Raw genomic sequence first — 20,824 nt, 5'->3', positions numbered from 1 at the left:
AGTAGAAAGACCATTAATACTAAATTATCCAGTATTTATATATAATGTCATATAACTAAAGTCATATGTAATTACCAAAGTCTAAGGTCAATTTGGGGAGAAGTCTTTGGTATGTGGGAGGAAACCCATGCAAACACAGAGGGAACCTGCAAACTCTAGGCAGATAGTGTCCTGGCCAGGATTCGAACCTGGGAGCTAGCACTGGAGAGGCCAGAGTGCTAACTTTTGAGCCACTATGCTGTTTAATCCTTCAATGCGCAGCTTACTAGATTGCTTTTTTTTTGGGGGTAGAGGTATGGTAGAATCCGGACTTACAATCACAGGGATACATATTACACTAATGAGACACTGAATACAAATTCATTGACAATAACACAAGGACACTGAATTTTCATCTGGATTTTAATCACAGAAAATATTCCTAGCCTGAAATAAGAAATTGTAATGCACACGGGTGTGGACCCACTGTGCCGCTGACTAGGTATGCTCCGGAGGGGCGTAACTAAGCCGCTACCTGGTCTTCACTAGAGCCTCTGATGGTGAGGATAGGCTGGGGCCGCAGGGTAGCTGCCAGGTACTACTCCAGAGCAATCCCGAAGGTCAGTGGCAGCTGACCAGAGGGGTCAGGGTACTCGGTGCAAGCACCGAGGGGGCTTGCGTGGCTAAGAGGGTATGGGTCAGGAGAGGTGGCAATCAGACAAAGTCCATGAACAAGACTTGAGGTCAAGGTCAGGCCGCAATCAGGCAAAAGTCCATAAACAAAATCCGAGGTCAGGGTCAAGTGGCAATAAGGCAAAAGTTCATAAACAAAATCTGAGGTCAGGGTCAGGCGGCAAACGTTAAAAAAGGGAAAAAGGGAAAAGTTCAAGGGTTCGGTAAACAAGATCCGGTACACAGCAAGGCAGACAGAAGAAGCACGTTTGCACTTGGAGTTAGACAAGCTAAAACCATGAGATTGCTCAGGCAACTTCCTGTAGTAGGAGGTGCCTTTATATACCTGCAGACATCAAGCCATAGGCTGTTAAAACAGAGGGCATGTATGTGTTCCCTCATGGATGAAGAGAGACACACCAGCTCAAACACCAGTGCAAGTCTCCAGCATGAAGGAAACTCTGGCATGGAACACAGGTAGTGGGGTTACGCTACCTGCTGCCCGCGAAGTCAGTATGGCGGCAGGAGGGAAAAGAGAGGATCCAGCGCCCGTGCCTGCAATTAGGGGCAGCGGCGCCGGCACGACCCAGAGGGCTAACAGAAACCAATGCAGCAATCAAATCTAAAGACTGGTAAGCAAAATATTGAAATTTTGTTCTAAGGTTTACATATTTTGGCAAACATAAGTAACCCTGTGTAAAACTGAACCTTCATTGAATGATATCTATAAAACGTATACAGATTTCACACCATCAATTGGGATATGATCTGATCAGATCAGTTGGGAAAAAAAAGCAAACCTGGGTCAGGATGATTTTCAGATAGAATTATGTGGATATAGACTACTTATCCTATTAGCTACTTATTTGACTTGTAGCTAAGTAGTTTCAGTTCTTCAATGGGTTTTTTTATTATGAATGTAGATATTTCCAGTCTACAGAGTTTTCTACAATTCATAATTCACAACCGGCTGGCAATCACATGATTTCCGAATTTGTGATTATCCTGACTCAGACATCACAGATGTACCTAGGTATCCACTAAAAGACCAAAATACTTACAGCTTCCAAACTTTAAGGGGCAGGCATGAGCATCCATTGGGAAATCTTCTAAATGCATTGGACATTCTGCTCGCACAGTCAATCTACAAAAATATAAGTATTAAATAAAACTGATAAGTATGTGTGTATTTTTTAATACATTCATAGACAAAGTAACACAACTTCAGGAATTAAAGTCGATATTTATTAGATATTATTTTTTGTCAGCAAAATATTATATATTGCCCTTTAAAATCAATGTCTATTGAAAAAAAATATGTAGGAACCTAGCTAGGCTTTCAATCAAGGCTCAGCTTGATTGCACACTGCTTTGCTTAAAAAAGGCTAGTTCGCATGGCAATCTGTAGTTGAGTGTCTAGGTCTTGTTGATTACTAAATATTCCAAAAACCTTATTCTCTGATTATTTTAATCATGCAAATTACTCCTATTAAAAAACAGAAACATAAGTCATATATCATTTTCTTATATGGCTGTCAGAAAGAATGACTTATTTTATAATATTTTCAAGGTTAAATATACCTGATAAATAGAACATGCTATAATGTAGACTGCCAAACCCTTTAGGCAAGGACAGATTTCCAGAAAATCTTGATTAATAGCTTCAACTCAATGGGTTAATTGCTGACAGCCAATCAACAACAAACTGGGATCCCCGCTGCAATAACCATCAGTGCCTTGGATGTTTTTAATCATGGGAAATATTTTAGTGATACATTGCAGCATGATGTGATTGGCATAATTAAAACTGAGGATCCTCATATATCATTTAACCACAATGGACATTGCATGAACATTTGTATTCTGGGAACAAAACAGGATGCAAACCTGTGACTTACAAAATATATCTGCTTGGAAATGGTTTGGTTTGTATTTTGGCTGGAGAGGAACAACAGTGCAATCATGCCAGATCATACTTGACATTGAAGCTGTCATGTATGAATATAGCACCTAAAGTTCCTCCTTTTGCTTTTCCTACCAAAGGGTCTGTTTTGCACATATATAGGGGCAAATCGCCAAAGAACCCTGGTTATGCCAACACCAGTCCATACATCTATGAGTATTTGCCAGGTATTTCCAATGAGACAATATTATGAGTTGCATGAGAAGATGTGTATGGCACAACACTGTACCTAAGCCAGGCATGTCCAAAGTCCGGACGGGGACCAATTGCAAGTGTTCAGATTTCCACCGGCCCGCAGCCTCTTTCATTCAATCAATATTATGTGGCCCACCAGCACTGTTGACAACAGTAAAAAACTTACGCGTACAAAAAAGCTATTTTATATTTCATTAGAGTTGATCAACCCGTTTGCAATTATCAGCCTGCTACTCGGCAGGCATAATCGGCAGGACAGGAGTCCCTATTTGTGCACAGGGAAGTCATTAAAGTGGGAGTATGCTGTGCTGGACCCGCACGGACCACGCCCACTCTGATTCCAAAAATGTGCTCTGCATGGAGCCCGCACTGACACCGGACTCCGTGCACAGGGACTCCCTCACTTCACCCTGGTGGGCCCACACTAACCCTGAGTACGTGCTGAATGGTCGGCCATCACACATTTTCACCTCACCAAATTTAGCCCTCTTTGCAAAAAGTTTAGACACCCCTGACCTAAGCAGTAACTTCACAATTATGGCTTGCATAACCTTTTTTCCATAGAAACTAGGTTCATAGAAACATTTTTCTTTATAAATTCACACAGATAACATAATTAATTTTAAAGCATATGGTAAAGCAAAGTAAGAAAAACAAACATGCATTTTTCCAAATGTTATGTCTCTTTAAAAAACTTGTAGGTATTGAAAAATTCCCATTAAAATGCTAGAATGCACTCCTGGTCCTGTTGTTAGTTGATAACACAATTTTCTTGTGAATTGAAGGTCAGCCCTACTCGATATTTTTTTCTTAAAGCCAAACCAAGTTGTAACTAGGAATACCTGGGTCCCCTTTTTGGATGCCCCCTCTCCCATTCTTCTAATACAGTACCTTTATTATAGTTCTGCAATATATTGCGTTCCCATATAGCGCCCATGTCATAGTGCCTCCCTTTATAGTTCCCCCTGTTTTAATTGCTCCCTATATAGTTCCCCCGTTATAGTACTTTCCCTTATTGTAACTTGCATTAGTGTTCCCCCCCCCCCCCTGCACTAACAAAATGCTTCCAATAGTATAACAAACACACCCAAAAGAAAGTGAATATGTTGTCAGGGCTCACCTACACTTTAAGATCTTTTTCACCTGTATACTAAAACAAATATACACCTCCTTGTTAAGCATCAGGGCATAGATCAGCTTAGCTACATCCCTATATGTACAAGCATAAACTTTTCTCTGCATGCAACAAATCTACTCATAGACAGAAAGATTTTATAGAGGAAAGAAATTAGATATACATAAATAAAGGATTTATTTGTAGATCAAGCTTTATAGATGTGATTTTATGAATAATATTCCAATTTGTAGACCAAGAATATAACAAACAGAGAGTAAAGAAATGAGACGTACCTTACCCCTGACACTCTTTGATGTCTTATTAGTAATAATGCATTCTGTATATGCAGTCTTGTTTTGTTTAAAAAAAATATATTTTTTATAGTGTAACAACATATTTGCAAGCTTCTATAAATAATAATACAATAAAATAAATAGCATATCAGCATGTGGTTTGGAGCCACTTTTACCTCATTGTATAAAGCAAAGTCCCATCTTCTGTTATCCGTAAAAGTTTGTTTGGCATGGTCATATTATGGGCCACTGACTTCTTTCCGTTGTGAAAAAATGTATCTGGCGTCCATATCTTACTTGCCATTAAATTATTAAGACGGAGGACTGTCATTGGGCCCTTAAATTTGAGTCTTTCATCTCTCCAGCCTTGTCGAAAAAATACATCAATTGTGTATTCCTGTTTGTGGAAGAATAAAGAAATACAATGTTACACAGCTTTTCATAAATATTAAAATGGATATCCAATCATGTATTGCTTAGATTTAAAGTTTCCAATTTAAAACAAAACAACACAATATATATATATATATATATATATATATACATTTTTGTATTCTCAAAATCCTGACTAGTAATAGATAAATCTGGCCAGATTATTATATTATTATTATATTATTGTTATTATTATTATTATTAATAATAAACAGTATTTATATAGCGCCAACATATTACATAGCGCTGTACATTTATTAGGGGTTGCAGATGACAGACAGTGACACAGGAGGAGGAGAGGACTCCAAGAGGTAGGGGAAGTATTACACATTGGGATAGACTTAATTTGGGTCTGTAAAGCTGGTTTTAACATGAGAGAACCCCTTGAATTTTTTTTAGGTCTTTGGGGAACTCCTGCTGTAATTACTATATCCAGAGCTCACAGTATATTAGTGTGGTGGAAGGCTGCCAACCTTACAGATAGCCAACATGATCAATGGCATGAATTAAACTAATCTTAGAGACATTGCTCTAACGAAACACTGATTGAGAAACACTGATCTAATGTAACCAACTTTTTAAAAGGTTGAGATAAAGCAATCATGTCTAGAAAACAAAATACTTGTGCATGGGGTGTTAGAGATAGTTCAATGAACTACTTTGTGCTAAAAATGCCTGTTTTGCTATCTTGCTTCTGGCCTGACCCATAACAAGCATGTCAATCATGAAAGTAAAGAATTAGACATTTTATTCTGAATACAAGAACCTTCAGTTCTAACGCAAGATGGTTAGCATGAGAGCTATATATTGATTATTTTCCATATGAAAGATGGATTGCAATGTGATGGAAGCTTTTATGGTTCTCTTATAGGGTCTGATTCATTTAAGTTCTCCAAGGTTGGAGAAGACTCGTTTACATCTGTGAACCTGGGTGATTTAGCAAACCTGGAATGGATATGGTCTAGGATTGAAAACATTTGCTGTCAAATAGCAAATTACTTTTAGGAAATCCGTTCCAGGTTTTCACTAAACTCTTATACAGTATAAATATGTTAGCGATTTACCAGACTGAAAACAACTGGCAAAATATTTCAAAATGTTGTTAAATTTTTCATGTGTTATGCAAAATATGCAAAGCTTTACATAATAATTAATAATAATTTCAAAGCTAATATTTTTAGGAACATTAAAGACTATCTTGTAGCTCTATATATTCAACTTAATGAGCAATTTTTAGCACATTTATATATTTGTAGGTCAGCCATGACATATAAAAGGGGAATATGAGGAATATAATGCACAGATGCTTGACAGGTAAAATTAGTCTTTTACAGGTTCATTACCATATGCAAATATGATTCATCTTTTTATTCCCTTTGTGCAGAGACCTTGAAGTGATATTCCATGAGCACTAAATCTAACATAAGAAAAAATGTGGATCTCACCATATCATGATCAGAAACCGGTCCAAAACTGGTGACAAAGATGTCTGTGTTCACTTCAGTTACACGCTCTGTTGAAGCAGGAAATGAGGAAGTTCAATATCTACTAACAATCATTAGATCTAAAATAGCCATTTTTCCACACTTCTAAGAATAATACGTATTGTTCATATAAATGCCTTTTTGTAATAAATCATTATCCTTGTCTGTTTTATAGATTATTATAAACCATGCTTTACATTTACCATTTCATAAAAAATGTGGACATCTTTAAAACTATATTTAAAGATCTCTATTTTTATGTTAATGGTAGATACCAAAAAGTTAAAGCCTGAATTAAATTTGTATTCGATTGAAATCCAAAATCAGGGAAAGCCTTGCTAGAAAAAAAAAAATATGTTAATAGGAAATCCCCATCATAAATAAACAAAGTTGAACTGGGATATGGCAATACTACACCTACACTCCAAGGGTTAAATGCCTTTTGTCGTTTTAGGGAATATAGACCCTTATACTAGCGCCCCCATCAGCCAGTGCTAAGAAAATAAAAGGGGAAATCAACGATGAAGAAAAATGTTTTCATCTTTGTTACTTCATCTTAGTTACTGAAGGCGTATGTGAACACAGACACAATTTAAAATATAAAATATAATACGTGCTGCTTTCACGTTATCAACTTATCATGACTCTGTTTAGTTATACAGTAGAACCTTGGTTATCGGGCACCCACGGGGAATGGCTGATTCCAGATAAGTGTAGTTTCCGGTTAACTGAGGTTACACTGAAACTGAAGTTTCTCAGCCATTCAGCATTGGCCTTGAAGGGGGAGACTTGTCCCCATTCATCTCTAGTGCTAAATGGCTGAGGAAAGGGAAATCCTGATGAGGTTTGAGCCATCATCAGGGTGTCCCTTTTCTCAGCCAATCACAGAGCGGAGCAATCAGCGGAGCTGCTGACAGCTCCGCTTCCTTGATTGTTCCCTAGTGGAGCAGAATCAAGGAAGCGGAACTGTCCGGTGCCAGATATCTGAATTTTGCATTTATCTGAGTTCCGAATAACCGGGGGGTTTTCTGTATTTGTAATTCTCATCTATTTAATACAATGTAAAAGTATTTTTCCATGTGGTATTCTTGATTTATATATATGTAACAGTTGTGGCAGCAATATTCACTGGAACATGTAGTGGCTGAAAATTGATTTTGCTAGGTAACATAAGTGTCACTGTGACTTACTGATTTTGAAAAAGGTAAAGTTTATGTTTCTTATTGTTAAAGACAGACTACAGACAAATGCATATTCATGTCATTTGTGTCTTGCTCCCTATTTCCTTTTTAAAAAGGGTTTTTAAAAAGGATGAAATCTCTCCATAGTGAAAAAAATTTCTATCTTTAAGAGTGTCACCAGAAAAGATGTCCCCAATGGATGATTTTGTTCTTACCTCTTGCACCAAATTCTCAAACTTCCTCTAACTATTTGTCTAGGTGACAATGGTCACAACAATAAATAAAGAAGGTGAAAATTCCTGGTGGGAACATAGACAGCAAAGGTACTAACCCTTCCCCCCACCATCCAGACCTAAAGTACATTTTTTGCCTTTAAATGCACTTTATATACATTTATTTTCTGTTTTTGGTGTCTAGGTGTCCCACTAAATATTAAAATTTAGGTTGTGCAAGATCAGCTTAGCCTATGAGTATAATCTGCACAACTTGCAGTTTATTTGGCTGTAGCCTCAGATATGGAATCAGCGCAAATTTTCTTTATTTTAAGACACCCGTATGGGATGTAGTTGAATACATTAGAATAGTGGAAAAGCTGAAAAATAATTTGTTTTGAATTGTTAAAGTCCATAGACATTTTTTATTTTGCATGTTCTTAAAAGAGGAGGGGGTGAAGAAAAAGGCTTAATCTTCGGAAGGGGGACTTGTAGTTTTCTGATTAACATAAACTTCTACAAAATGAGTGCAAAGTGTAGCTTAATGGTACCCTAATTTTATTCCAGAATCTGTAGAAAAAATCTCCAAACTTACATTAGTAGTAATGATCCAACAATTAGGGCTACATAGTAGTCTCTCTACTATCTACTATTACAGGTTGTCAGCCCTTGCAAAAATAGAGCATGGCTGGTATGGTATTAGCCACATCAACTGGAATCATTTATTGTTGGTCTGTTGCCTACACTGGCATGTTACTGCCTCATCTCATGTCTTCGGTACCTGTGACTCCTACTCAAGGTCCACTATTTTGATCTTTCCTATCTTCCTCCACTTTATTTAAAAACAGATTCTCTCCAAATGTCCTTCTGACATCAACATGTAGTCCTAATTATTTATGGTACAGTGCATTTTCTTTGAAGGGCCTCAGTAAGTTACTGTAATGACGTACAGAATTCACATACTAGAAAGCTGAAAACTCCCAGCACTGGAACTTGAGCAACAGAAAATAAAAGTATGCCAGATACAGGGTCCAAGATACTAAATGTGGTTAGGAACAGCACAATTCAGGGCTGTCCAAATTCTTCTCAGAATGTCCAGTTCTTGAGGGTCACATACAGGCTAGGATTTGCATAAAAAGGGTCATTTTCTCAATTGTAAACCACACCTTACTAAATGTTTTGCTGTCTAAAGAAAAACTACAAGTGCGTAGATCGCTGCCTTTGATTTAGACAGCTTTGGAATAGTGGAAAGTTTTTATTTTTTTCAAATAAATGTAAACTTTACCAGTTCTGTGTCTGCCTGAGTTTATGTTTTGTTTCTATAAAGCCAGAATTCAAAGTGAAATGAAACAAAAGCCTGAACTGATCCAGTAGTGACTTGGTTAAATCTACTGGGGGCCAGATAAAACATTATGAAACTTATTAACACAATCATAACCAGCAAAATTTTTATTTTCCGAAGTATTTAAATTAAACTAAGCTAAGAGCTGCAAAAAAGAAATGAATTGGTCACTTACATGTAAATTTGAATAATGTTTATATTAATATTATTATTATTTACTAAGGAGCAATACAAATACATTTTTTTCACTTCTGCCTAAAACATGTGGCATTAGATGACAGCAAAGATACAGCAAAAGTTGATATTTGTCTGCCAAAAGTAGACACATTCCATGACAAAATGTAATGTACATTGAAGACAATATTTTTTTCTCAAACAAGATATGTATAAAATTAATTATTAATTAATTAAAAAGTAAAAAAACAAAAAACATACACACATGCAGACAAACTAGCATCTCTTTTGTTTTCAATCATTTCTGTCAGCCAAATAAACTAGCCCTTGTAAGGAACTTACCCGCCCTGCGAGCCCGCAGTGTCCCTGGGGTTCCCAGCCACAGTAGCAGGCAGCATGGCCGAGGCTGCTGTCCTGCTCGCAGCTTGTCTGTCTCTACAGGCGGAGGGATCCGCCCTGGCCAAAGTACTGTTCAGCCAGGCAGCAGCCCTTGCATCCCTTTGGATGTGGTTCCTGCTCCCAGCACTCCTTTGCAAGTGCAAAGTAGTGCAGGTCCTAGGGGTACTGTGGGAAGAGGTGCGCGTGTCACCATGCGTCCCTCTTGTACCCCCCGAGGGCGTGGCACTCGGCTGCCTCGCCCTAGGGCGGGACAGAGTTAGTTTGAATTCCCTGCGGCCAATCAGCTGCAGGGGATTTACTCAGTCTCCTATCAGACAGTGCCAGGTGGCGCAAGGTGATTGGTCATCCTGGCCATTTAAGGAGAGCCTGTCCATTACACCATTGCCCGATATAGCCTCTGTTAACACAGTGTGCTTGGGTGTGTCTTTGTGTATGTTAAACTTTATCTGCTTGTCATCTCCTCAGTGACCTGGTCTGAAACTAACTCTGATTGAACTCTGCCAGCCCTGACCTCGGATTGTTATTGACCATTCTGCCTGCTGCCAGCCCTGACCTCGGATTGTTACTGACCTGCATTTGCCTTATCCTTCTGTACCTTGCTTGATTGAAATTAACCCTTGCTGTGCTGTGCCGCTTTGAATAAACCTGATTCAAGGATATCTGGAGTTGGTTGTGGTTTGTGTGCCCAGGCGCATTACAGCCCTATTTATAACTGCTACCCACTTGTATGGTGTTGTGATAAGAATAGTGTACGGTGATAAGAATTAATGACATCCACTGCTGGTGAACTCTGCATTATAATGAGTGTGATGATGAATGAGAACCAAAATCACTATACCTAGATGGTAGCTGTTATATGCACAGTGACTTGTGTTCTAAGTAAAAACAGAAAACGCAAATTATGTGCTTCCGCAAATTTTTAAAATGGGAATTGTGTCTGATGGCATAACATCTACTGATTGGCTGTGGGGGAGTTGGGGTGAGGAGGCATGGAACACAACTGTTTCTTATCATGTTTAACTATATTGAAAAGAATCCCTTAATAACCTCTAAGAAGAAATCAAGCCCCACGTTTTTACCACATACATTTTAGTGACCACTCACTAAAATGGGTAACAAAATCTGAAAAGCTTTGAAATGAAACATTTTGATAAATACTTTTATTTTGAATTACCAAATTTGAATTTAAAGACAAGTTTATGATGATTAATGTACCTTGACCAATAATCTTTGTTTTACAAAAACCTTTCTTTTCACCTAGGGTGCCTCTTTTGTTTGGATTGTTGCCTTTTTTAGGAAAGTTACTTAGTTTTATACACGACCAAGATAAATTACAGCTACTGAGACTAAGATCATCACAACCAGGATGTAGCAGTAAAGCATCTGTTGGATTTGCAAGCAGACATTAATTTTCCCCCTAAACAATCACTTTGGTTGCTTGATTCCCAAAAGGGACTCTAGCAGCTTCCACAATGTAAATAACATCACCCAAAATATTTGCAATCACAACAAATATAAATTACTACTCTTATTAAGATTTTTACCTGAGGCTTTTTTTCTATTTTCTTTTTCTCTCCAGAGACATTTTACCCCAGACCTATAATGGACAGAGCTTTCAATGCCTGTCTTGTGATCTCTACGTATACACGTCCAATGATTCTCGCCTGATACTCAGGGCGGATATCGTACGAGAATCTGGCGTGTGTACAGCACCCATCATCTATTGACCGAACGACCGTCCTGGTGGATCCACGGACGATGGACGACGAATTATCCTAATGGGAGCAAAGGGGGAGAGCGCACAGCAGGGTGCCGCTCTGTCGTTCTTCCTCTTCCCTCTGCATAGAGCAGAACGGTGCTGTATGTACAGCGCTCATTCATGCATCGTGCAGTCCTTAGTCGTTGGAAAGGATTCTGAAAGATCCTTTCCAACTACTATAATTGCACATGTGTATGCAGTTTCAAAAATAAATTCCACCACAATGCTTACAGATACAAAGATAAATGAAGCCTTGTTTTAAAAGCTGACGGATTATTTTATGCCACTGTGAATACTGCGCAGAAGATGGAAAAGGTGACACAGCAAGTCTAAGCATTCTACACAAACGTAAATGAGGTTAGAATGAGGTTAGGCTAACAAACCTACCCTGGTCTGTAAAAAAATGTTCAGCGATTGGCTGATTGTTACTTTAGTTTGGAAGAGTTCATCTAAGGCCACCATAGTATAAAAATAATGCAAACATTTTTGGAGAAAATGGAAAACGTTTGTTTTTGTATTTTATTTGGTTTTATGTGTTGCTTAGCTTTTGGGGAGTGGAAACGAGGAATGACCGGCCAAAAATCATTCACAAAAAATGTGACCAACGAGGCAAACGAGGATTGTCTTTAGAAATGACCGACTGTCACGGCAGATCTGATTGGCAGACATTCGCTATCTATCGTGTGTACAGTTTTTCAGTGATCGTGCATGTTTCTGCAATACACTTTCTCCTTTACAATCCCTGCAACGATTGTATCTTATTTCTGAACAATCGTATCGTTACAGCATGTACAGAATTGTGCACAATATGATCGTTCAAATATATTCATGCTTAATCGTTGATTGGTCGTAATAGTTCATTTTCTAACGATAATTATTGGAAGTGTGTACCTAGCTATGATGCCAGAAATATTACCTCCTTCCCTCCACCATCCAAATTATGTACATGGTAACTCCTGTGCAGCAGTCAAACATCTGTAAGCTGTGATGCCAATGAGATTCCAATGAGTGTCTCAGGTCAAGTTGTATATAAGAATAATGTTTTTCTTTATTAAGATCTGTTGAAATGGCTGCCTATTTCATTTTCAAACATATGCCAAAAAGTTAAATGCAAACAAAAACATTTGAAACTATTTCCAACCCTAGCAGTTTAAAAGCAATTTAAAAGAAAACCATGTGCAAGATATATCTCTCAAATCATGCACCGGACTTGCTTAAATTCAGAAGCCCAAATATCAATAGCTCTTGTAAGCCAGAACTTAATTAATTAAATTAGTAAAAAACAACCCTTGACCAAAAATTGGTTAAAAATGCTGATGCCTGCTGATGATTATCATGAGCAAGTAATATGCGTATTCTTATATATTATAAGAAATATGATAAATATCCTACTGTATATGGTCAGTTTTACATGAAGTCAAGCTTTTGAAACATTTTTTCAGGACCATTGAAAAGCATCTATTATACCCTCACATTTGATTAGCTAATGAGGAAATTGTCACTGTAGAAAATAAAGCTATAAAATTAAATGGACATTTCTTGGCTAGGAAAATAGAGCATTGTTCAAGGCAACTAAATATTTTCTCTAATGTACATGACAATATATTGGCCTGTGTACAAGGGAAATGCTTATAAGCACAGTGTTTATTGTTTTTGTTTTATGTTTTTTGCACGTGAACACAACACAGCTCAAACACATGCATTCAATATTTGGGACTAGGTTTGACATGATTTGCCTTCAATGCAATTGCATCTTTAGTGGTACATGCTACATTTAAAGAAATGCAAAGTAGGTCAAATACAGCCCCAAAATTATCTTCTATGCTGCACCAGGAAAATGGGAATCTGCTGACCTATGTTTTATGTGTGTTTCAAATGCACATCAAACACAGACAAACAATGCCAGTGAAGAAAATTGCAAATATATTATTGACTACTGGTGATCCTTCAATGTTGCTTTTAGTTTGTATGTGTAATTCACAACTAGGGCACATATAAACTTCTCTACTAAGATGCACGTAAAGGTAAGGGTTTTGATATGGTTTTTACTGGACACATACCATTTTTTTTTAGAAAAAGCAGAACTATTCATTGAATTTGTAGTACTTCATACTGTATAAAAATAATTGGTATATTATAAAATGCACCACCACAAAGTTTCTATCTACTCCATTCTTCTAATCTACTCCAAGTCAGTTTTAAAGCTGAAAACTTTTTTTTTTTCTTAGAAGGGTCAAAACCCCTATCACGTTTTTTTTTTTGTGGTCTGTTGTTCGCTAGAGAAAGTTCCCTTTGTTTTAAAATTACTGTAAGTAATATTCCCCTCTCAAAGGGGTTGTCACATAGACATTTGTTCACTTCTGATAACGGCCTAAAAATTTTGGATTACCCCAAACTTTCTTTTTTAGTAAGGATAGTCAGCATGGTCAAACTTATCAAAAGAACTCACACTTTTCTAATTTGATCAAAAACAAGAAAAATATTGTCTTTACATGCAGTTGATATTTAATCTTCATTTTCAATTGCATGCGGAGTACTCTAGGTAATGCCCACATGTAATATTACCCCTCTATGATTGTAATGGGTGAAATGCAGTGAATTAAAGGATCAGATCTTGGACCATGGACAACCAGGCTGAGGAGGAAAGGGCTAGATGATACTGGATGTCTTCCAACCAGATAATGATGTGGGCCTATCTGACTTATAATGTACAATGTGAGAAGCAATTTTAATACAGGAGAGGAACCTGTACAACTAGAGGAAATGTCTTGAAATAATGAAAAAGTACAACCCATGAAAATCTTTTTTTTTTCTATATATCTTAAAACCCTCTAAGTAAAAGTGATATAATTGAACAAAAAGCACATAAATCTGTCTTAGTGTATTCAATCCTACAGTTTAAATGAATGAAAATGCAGATTTGTCATATTTACCATAATACACCCAAACATTTACCCCCACTTTCAACCCATGGATTTACAATAGACTTGGTGTCACATTTTGTGTCAAAGATTAGAACCTTCTTTACAACCTGACAATTGCAGTAAGTAAGTAGAATCTTTCTAATTTTACCCTCACATTTCTAAAATCTGGTGATAATGACATCCCATCATGCCAAGATCAAAGGGCTCTCAGAATGCAGCTTGTGGTTGCCTCTAAGCCTGGCAAAGGTTTTAAAATGTTTTAATTTCAATAAATATGGTCAGGTATGCTAGAAAAGGCCTTTGTCCAAAAAGCTTAATACTCATCCACAATGAGCATTTAGGCAAACCCGCATGGATGTACATTGTGTTTCAGACAAAATATATTACGTTTGAGTTCCTCAAAACTTGAAGTCAATGACAAAATATAGGGTTTGCAGTTGGAGAACTTTGGGAACTAATATTTAAATGGGAATTTAATGCAAAGAAACCCACAAACATCTTGCAACTGAATACATTTTGCATAGATGAGAGGTTGAAAGCGTCATGTAGTCACAGACTGCTGGGCAGTTATACAAAATCTCTATAAGAAGTATTTACTATTACTACTAATTTTGTTGCCAATTGTTTAAAAAGGTGAATGGTGTTTTTTGCAATACTTTATATGTATTGCACCTTCGCATTCTAAAGTAAATGTTTGAATACATATGTTGTTGTCTGTTTAAAAAAGTAGCAGAAACAAGTAAAGATGTAAATTTTTATATTTACTATTCTTCGTTGCACTCATAATTAATATGTATGGGAGGAGACTTTTTATAAGGTGTTTCATGTCTACAGAAAACGTCAATAAGCCACTGGCATTTTAGACCAACGTGGTTGGATAAGGCTAATTCAGATAGGTGGATTTTGTTTGATCAATGATTCCATAAAAACCTCCCCAAATGATGGTATAACCCTAGAAACTATTTACAGAATGGAACAGTAATAAAAAATAATAAAATCTAATAAAATACTAAATAATAAAAACCCAAGCAGGTAGCATTTTTAGAAAGAGATCATCAACACTAGCCCCATCTTTCTCTTTAGACATTTGTTATTGAAACATTTCTTATACTAGTGTTAGGATAAACAAACTAAGTATTTTCTGAATTGTAAGCACATTTTAGATAAAAAAGAAGACTGCATTACAGCAAGACAGCTGCCATGTTCTACATCTATGAAGGAATGTAATGATCACTTTCTGTAGCTTTGTGACTATATGTCATCTGTTGACAGCTGCACTTAATTGTACTACTACAGTACGTTAAAAACGGAGAATGTATTTTTTCCCTTTAAAATCAGAAACTTAACTGCAATGAATAAAATAAATTAGGAGGTATAAATGACTAAAAATGACTATGGTGCACAGCAGAAGCAGAAAAATATGATTTTTTTTTTTTTTGCTCACTTTTCCTAATGAGCAGTGGGTGCATCCATGTGTCAGGTTCCTAGAATAATGGATTTGTTACAATATACAGAAGCTGTTACTGGCACTTACATTTTTTTTTATTTTGTGCTTGGCATCTGTTTTAAAAACTGTAGAAATAGGTCTGTGCCATGCCACCTATTAAATTCCTTACTATTGCTCTATACAAAACTTTGCTAGGATATAATAAAGCCCATAGGTTTTCCATACATGCCCTTACAGGCCAAGCTAACAAATGACCTATGCTGCAAATACAGTCTACATTGGATTTAACCATAAAGCATGTTAAAACATCTAGACATCAGTCATATCAGTAAATTAAAAATAGTCAAACCTCCTAGACATTGATGCATCCCTAAGCAGGTGAGTAGGCTTTTGAAGTCTGTGACAGATGAATATGGTCTACAGTGTAAACATTTAAAATAACAATGCAGGTATTGAAATGAATTAAGTGTGCAATAATACTACTGCCTTGACTTTATTACATTGATGATTAATGTGTAAAAAATGGACACTGGTGCTACATCTGCATACCCCCGAATCAATATTAGCAGAAGCATGTAGATTGTTTTTAAATAAAAAAATCAAGAAAAAAATATTTTATCTGAATACCATCTATTTAAATAGGCCCCATAGTAAAACACATTTGTGACTTTTATTTGCCGCATGCTTGTTCTGCAGGCAATTAGAACCAGACAATTTTTCTTTTAGAAGACTACCCCCAATATTTCTTTCTTTACAAGTATTTTTTAAATATGATCAATAAAAATTAGTTTTGATGGGGTTCTATGGTCTACTGCATTTCACTTCCCTGCTTAGTAAGTGTAAATTCTAGTACATTCGTAAGCTTATGTGACTCATTTTAACACATGTACAGTCACGTGTGCTTTGGCTTTTTCTAGATATTATGTGATTAGGCACAATTGCAGAATTAAAAACAATTACTAACCTCCCAATCCCGGTCTTAAGCGGTTATCATAGCCATCTAGGAGACGATCCAGAATCCTTGTGAACACTGTGGTATTGTCTCTAATCTCATCCTGCGTGCTTTGTCCACAACTGAAATTACAGGACATTGAAAAAAATATATATTATTAAGCATTGAGCTGAATACAATCCCACCATCAGTAATTCTCAAATCTACTTATGCTCGCTTATGCTGATTCAGAGACACAAAATCTCTTCTATTCAGCCAGATTGTCATTCCAAAGTAATTACTACTAAAGATGTCTCCTTAACTCACTCAGCTTTTTCCATTTTTAATCAACATATCACTCAATCCTTAATACTGAGGATCACATTGAACGGAAGTGACTGACGTCACAAATGAGGCATATTTTTGCTTAGCAGTGCAGATGGGGATCTGGTAAGAGATGCAGACATTACTTCTGTTTCCTTTTTCTGTGCAATTTCTGATACAAATAGACTGAATATTAAATAAAACCAATATACCAAATAAATTATAGAGTTGGGGTAATTATAATAATTACACATAACAAAGTTAACTTTGTTGTAGCATTTAATTTACCTTTTGGCTCAGGACCAGGAAACCTTAAACTTGAATTATTTTTTTTACTTCTAATGCCATACCAACACATGTATAATGTAAAACATCTTCATAAAGTACACCAATCTCTTCATAAAAAAAGTTATAGGTCCTTTAGGCACATTTAAGAGAACTGCATGCAGTTAATTAAAATGTTTGAAAATCTTTGTAGTGATAGCAGCAAGAAAACTAGACTCAATTGCCTGTGGGTGACAGTGACTTCTGGCAAAGGGTCTGAGCTAGAGAATAACCCTGACATTTCATTCTCCAATCCATGATTGTACTTAAGTATAGTAAATGTCATCCTTTATGACTGAAACTTACTCTATTCTGCAGGACAGATGAAGGTCCTACCATGAATACCAGCCAGCAGACACAGGACAAGAGGTAGTTTTTGCCCAAAGATGAGCAACAATGGATAAGCTAATGGATAAGTAAAGCTCCAATGAAACATTTCTGGTTGTCTTACTTACCCTTCCACCTAACTATTTGAGTCATGTAACACACAAAAAAATAGAGGTAGGGATCTCTAGATTTATTTTGACTTTACTTGTAACGTGTTTTTTCAGGCCTTGGACAATTAAAGCCATTGAGTGAAAGTTCTAGTTCAACACACATTAATGTACCACCATGTGTTGTGGTGCATGGTCTTTGTGTAGTTGACTGGACTGGACTAAGCTACAAACAAACAAGATTTGCAGTATTGTTTATTTATAAACAAATTCAGTATTTCAAGGATTCCTGTAGGATTTCACAGGAATATTGGCCAGCAGATATGGGACTGGAGTTATTTATCAAAGTACTTGCTAGTTGTAGACTGACGGTGCTTTGGAAACTGCTACATCAGCAGTTCAAAGTGCACTCCAAGCAAACAGCTACATACACAGTTGCAATGCATACATGAGGCTTACCTAAAACATTTGTACTTCTGCCCATTTAACTCTGAGATCTACACAGCCTATTCTAGCACAGCCATCTAAATGACCTGACTTTTCTCTTCTGTAAATATGTAGCAAAACTTGGTCACATCTCATCTATTTTTGTACAGAGAGGGAGCAGCAAAAGCCTGGTGTGGTCATTTATGTTGAAACGTCACCAATTTTAGAAGGGCATGCAAACTAGTGCTGCCACGCTTTTAGTATAAATACATGAGGGCAATAGAATGACATTACTATAAATTAGAACACTTAATGGCAACCTTTGCAGTTTTGTAAATATATGGATGCTCTGTCTTTTTTTGATTTATAGTTTATCCCATAGTGCATAGACCAATATAAAGGACGAAGGACATCAATAATAAGAAAAGTAAATTATTCTGTAGTCAATGGTACATAGATGATAGCAACACAATAAAAAGTTATCCATTCACCAAATAGGAAATTCAGTTGAGCAAAGGAGTTAAATAATGTTCACCTGCAATGCTGCACCTGCTGCGACCTGCATGAATGCATTTAATTGTGTTGATGAACTACCGAGTACAGGGTGCATACTGAAGCAAATTACATGTCAGCAGACTTCACTACAAACTATTGACCAATGCCATCCAACCTATTTACTTACCGTTCTATTTAAAACAGGTCTTTTAAAATGGATAAAGCGTGCCTATAGACATTGGATGTCAGTCTTCCAATCCAATTTTTTTTTAGGTAAATTGGGTGACAATCTAGTATCAAGGAACATAATGATCAGGCATGTTTAATAACCTTTACTGATTGTTTCTAAACCCTTTAAAACTTGGACTGTCTATATAAGGCTTTCCCCTCTCTCCACGAAACAGTTCTCTAATATCTATGGACAACTTTAAGGAAAGAATACTAGATCATTTGACTGCCATTTGGCCCTAAAGCAAAGGATGTTGTCCTGCTGGTAAATGATTGATGCAGACTATGGTTTGGGACAGCTTTGCTCTTTATAAATAGCCTGAGCCATGACTGGATGGGCAGCAGTGCACTACTGCATCTACTACTCTGTACAACATGTTTCAGTAGAAAAGTCAAAGAACAAAACATACAAACCTCCCCAAAGGCACTCTGTGGTGCTAGATTTAAATGGAAAGCTGAAAATCTTTGCACAGATTAATTTAGAGCCTAAAAAAATGTACTAAAACCATGCCAGATGAAGGTATTTTTGACTAGTTTGGGATGAAAAGCCCAATTTTTTTGGTCCCAACCAGTGATTTGTGATCACTGCATTTGTTACCAAAATAAGTATCAATGAACACTGGACATTCAATTACCAATAAACATATATTAGATACAAAAAAAGTATCTATATTAGTTTTTTCCTTTAAAAGTTTCTTAGAACTTTGAGTATTATACAGTTTATTATCTGAAATTATCAAGACATCCAGCCTGGGAGAACCTCAACCCATCCAATTGGATTGAGTTATTTAAGAAGTAGGAAGTGTTTACAAATTCAATAAAGTTAAGCAGTGTTCATGGAAAACCATCCAAACATGTATTAGCAAAAAACTCCTAATAAATATGTTCAGCACATCTGCCCACTATGCACTGACCTCACTATTCTTACTACTGTATGTTGTCAGATGGTCAAAAAGACTTTACCTTGATTGTCGTGGTGGTTAGGTAAAAACAATCTGGTTAAAATTTAAATGTTAGAACTTGATTCCTGGAGTCCATCTTTGGTACCAACCTCCCCCTCCTTCAAACTAATTGCTAGAATTAAAAAAAAAAAAGAAATCTTATTGTCCTTTTTCACACTTTTTTCCTTTGCAAAATGCAGGGACCTCATTTGAATGTTTACATCACTGCCTGCATGTCCAATGGTGGAGTCCTCTAAGGATCCAGAAGAGGAGACAGCAGAATTAACATCAGTGATAATGGACAGGTGGCACATTGGCAACATTTAATTGCATACCCAAAAGCATCAATGCCAAGGGACCTGGATATCAGATTTAGGTTAATATATTCCTTCACAAGCTAAAAACAATTTAAACATGCAGTATAAATAAGAGGGAATTTAATTTTTGCCCAACTATAAATGGCTTACTAAAGCTATCCTGACTGAATTTTTACTCGGGTAGAGTGAGACTTCATAAAAGAAAGGGACAGGGCTGAAAATGTTACAGTGAGGTCTGCTAAAGTCACCAAGAAATCGAAGAACAAAGCGAAAGACTTCTGGCAGGAACCTTTAAGAGAGTTCATTTCTAGATGCAGCTTGCTAAGCCTAATTAGAAGAGAGCTTCTCCCAGCAATATCACCATGGCCTTTTAAGTATCCTTTCCAGGGGTCAGTTTGTTTATATTTTAAAATACTTTAATCCTAAAATAGCAATCTAGATTACAAGTTAAAAATAACCCTGATTTATGTAATGAAAATGTAAAACTAAAAATAAAGGGAAAAGTGTTACAGACTTTTCAATGTTTAAATATTATTAATTCAAAGCTATTCTGCCGTTTGACTTTCCATTGATGTACTTTACTGTCCTCCTAATACTATTTTTCTTATTTACCTTCAAAATAAGGATAATGTGTTTGTTTTTTTTTGCTGTATTGTTCTTAACTACAATAGTACTGAAAAAAATTATTTTATATATGAATTAAACTACACTTCAGGTTAATGACAATGCAAAATACTTACAAATGGGACACACTGATAAAATCTTTTTTTAAGTATAGAAGATACTAGTCAGTTTTATTGTACCCAACATTTGGAAAGTCAAAGGGAATCT

The 20,824-nt window shown here is 36.5% G+C and overlaps 1 protein-coding gene across 3 annotated transcripts in view; it reads right to left on the bottom strand.

The window, feature by feature from the left end:
* The window catches only part of GABRA1 (gamma-aminobutyric acid type A receptor subunit alpha1), an 87,751-nt gene that overhangs the window by 43,105 nt on the left and 23,822 nt on the right, over nt 1–20,824 (bottom strand). For all 3 annotated transcript variants that reach the window (XM_072400717.1, XM_072400716.1, XM_072400718.1), the window contains exons 3-6: nt 16,538–16,647; nt 6,097–6,164; nt 4,396–4,616; nt 1,713–1,795 (exon numbers count right to left, since the gene is read on the bottom strand). In XM_072400717.1, the coding sequence (XP_072256818.1) occupies nt 1,713–1,795; nt 4,396–4,616; nt 6,097–6,164; nt 16,538–16,647 (482 nt within the window). The remainder of the gene's footprint in view (nt 1–1,712; nt 1,796–4,395; nt 4,617–6,096; nt 6,165–16,537; nt 16,648–20,824) is intronic.

Source organism: Pyxicephalus adspersus, chromosome 2, assembly GCF_032062135.1.
Source record: "Pyxicephalus adspersus chromosome 2, UCB_Pads_2.0, whole genome shotgun sequence".
Taxonomy (NCBI): domain Eukaryota; kingdom Metazoa; phylum Chordata; class Amphibia; order Anura; family Pyxicephalidae; genus Pyxicephalus; species Pyxicephalus adspersus.
This window is presented reverse-complemented; position numbering and strand designations above follow the sequence as displayed.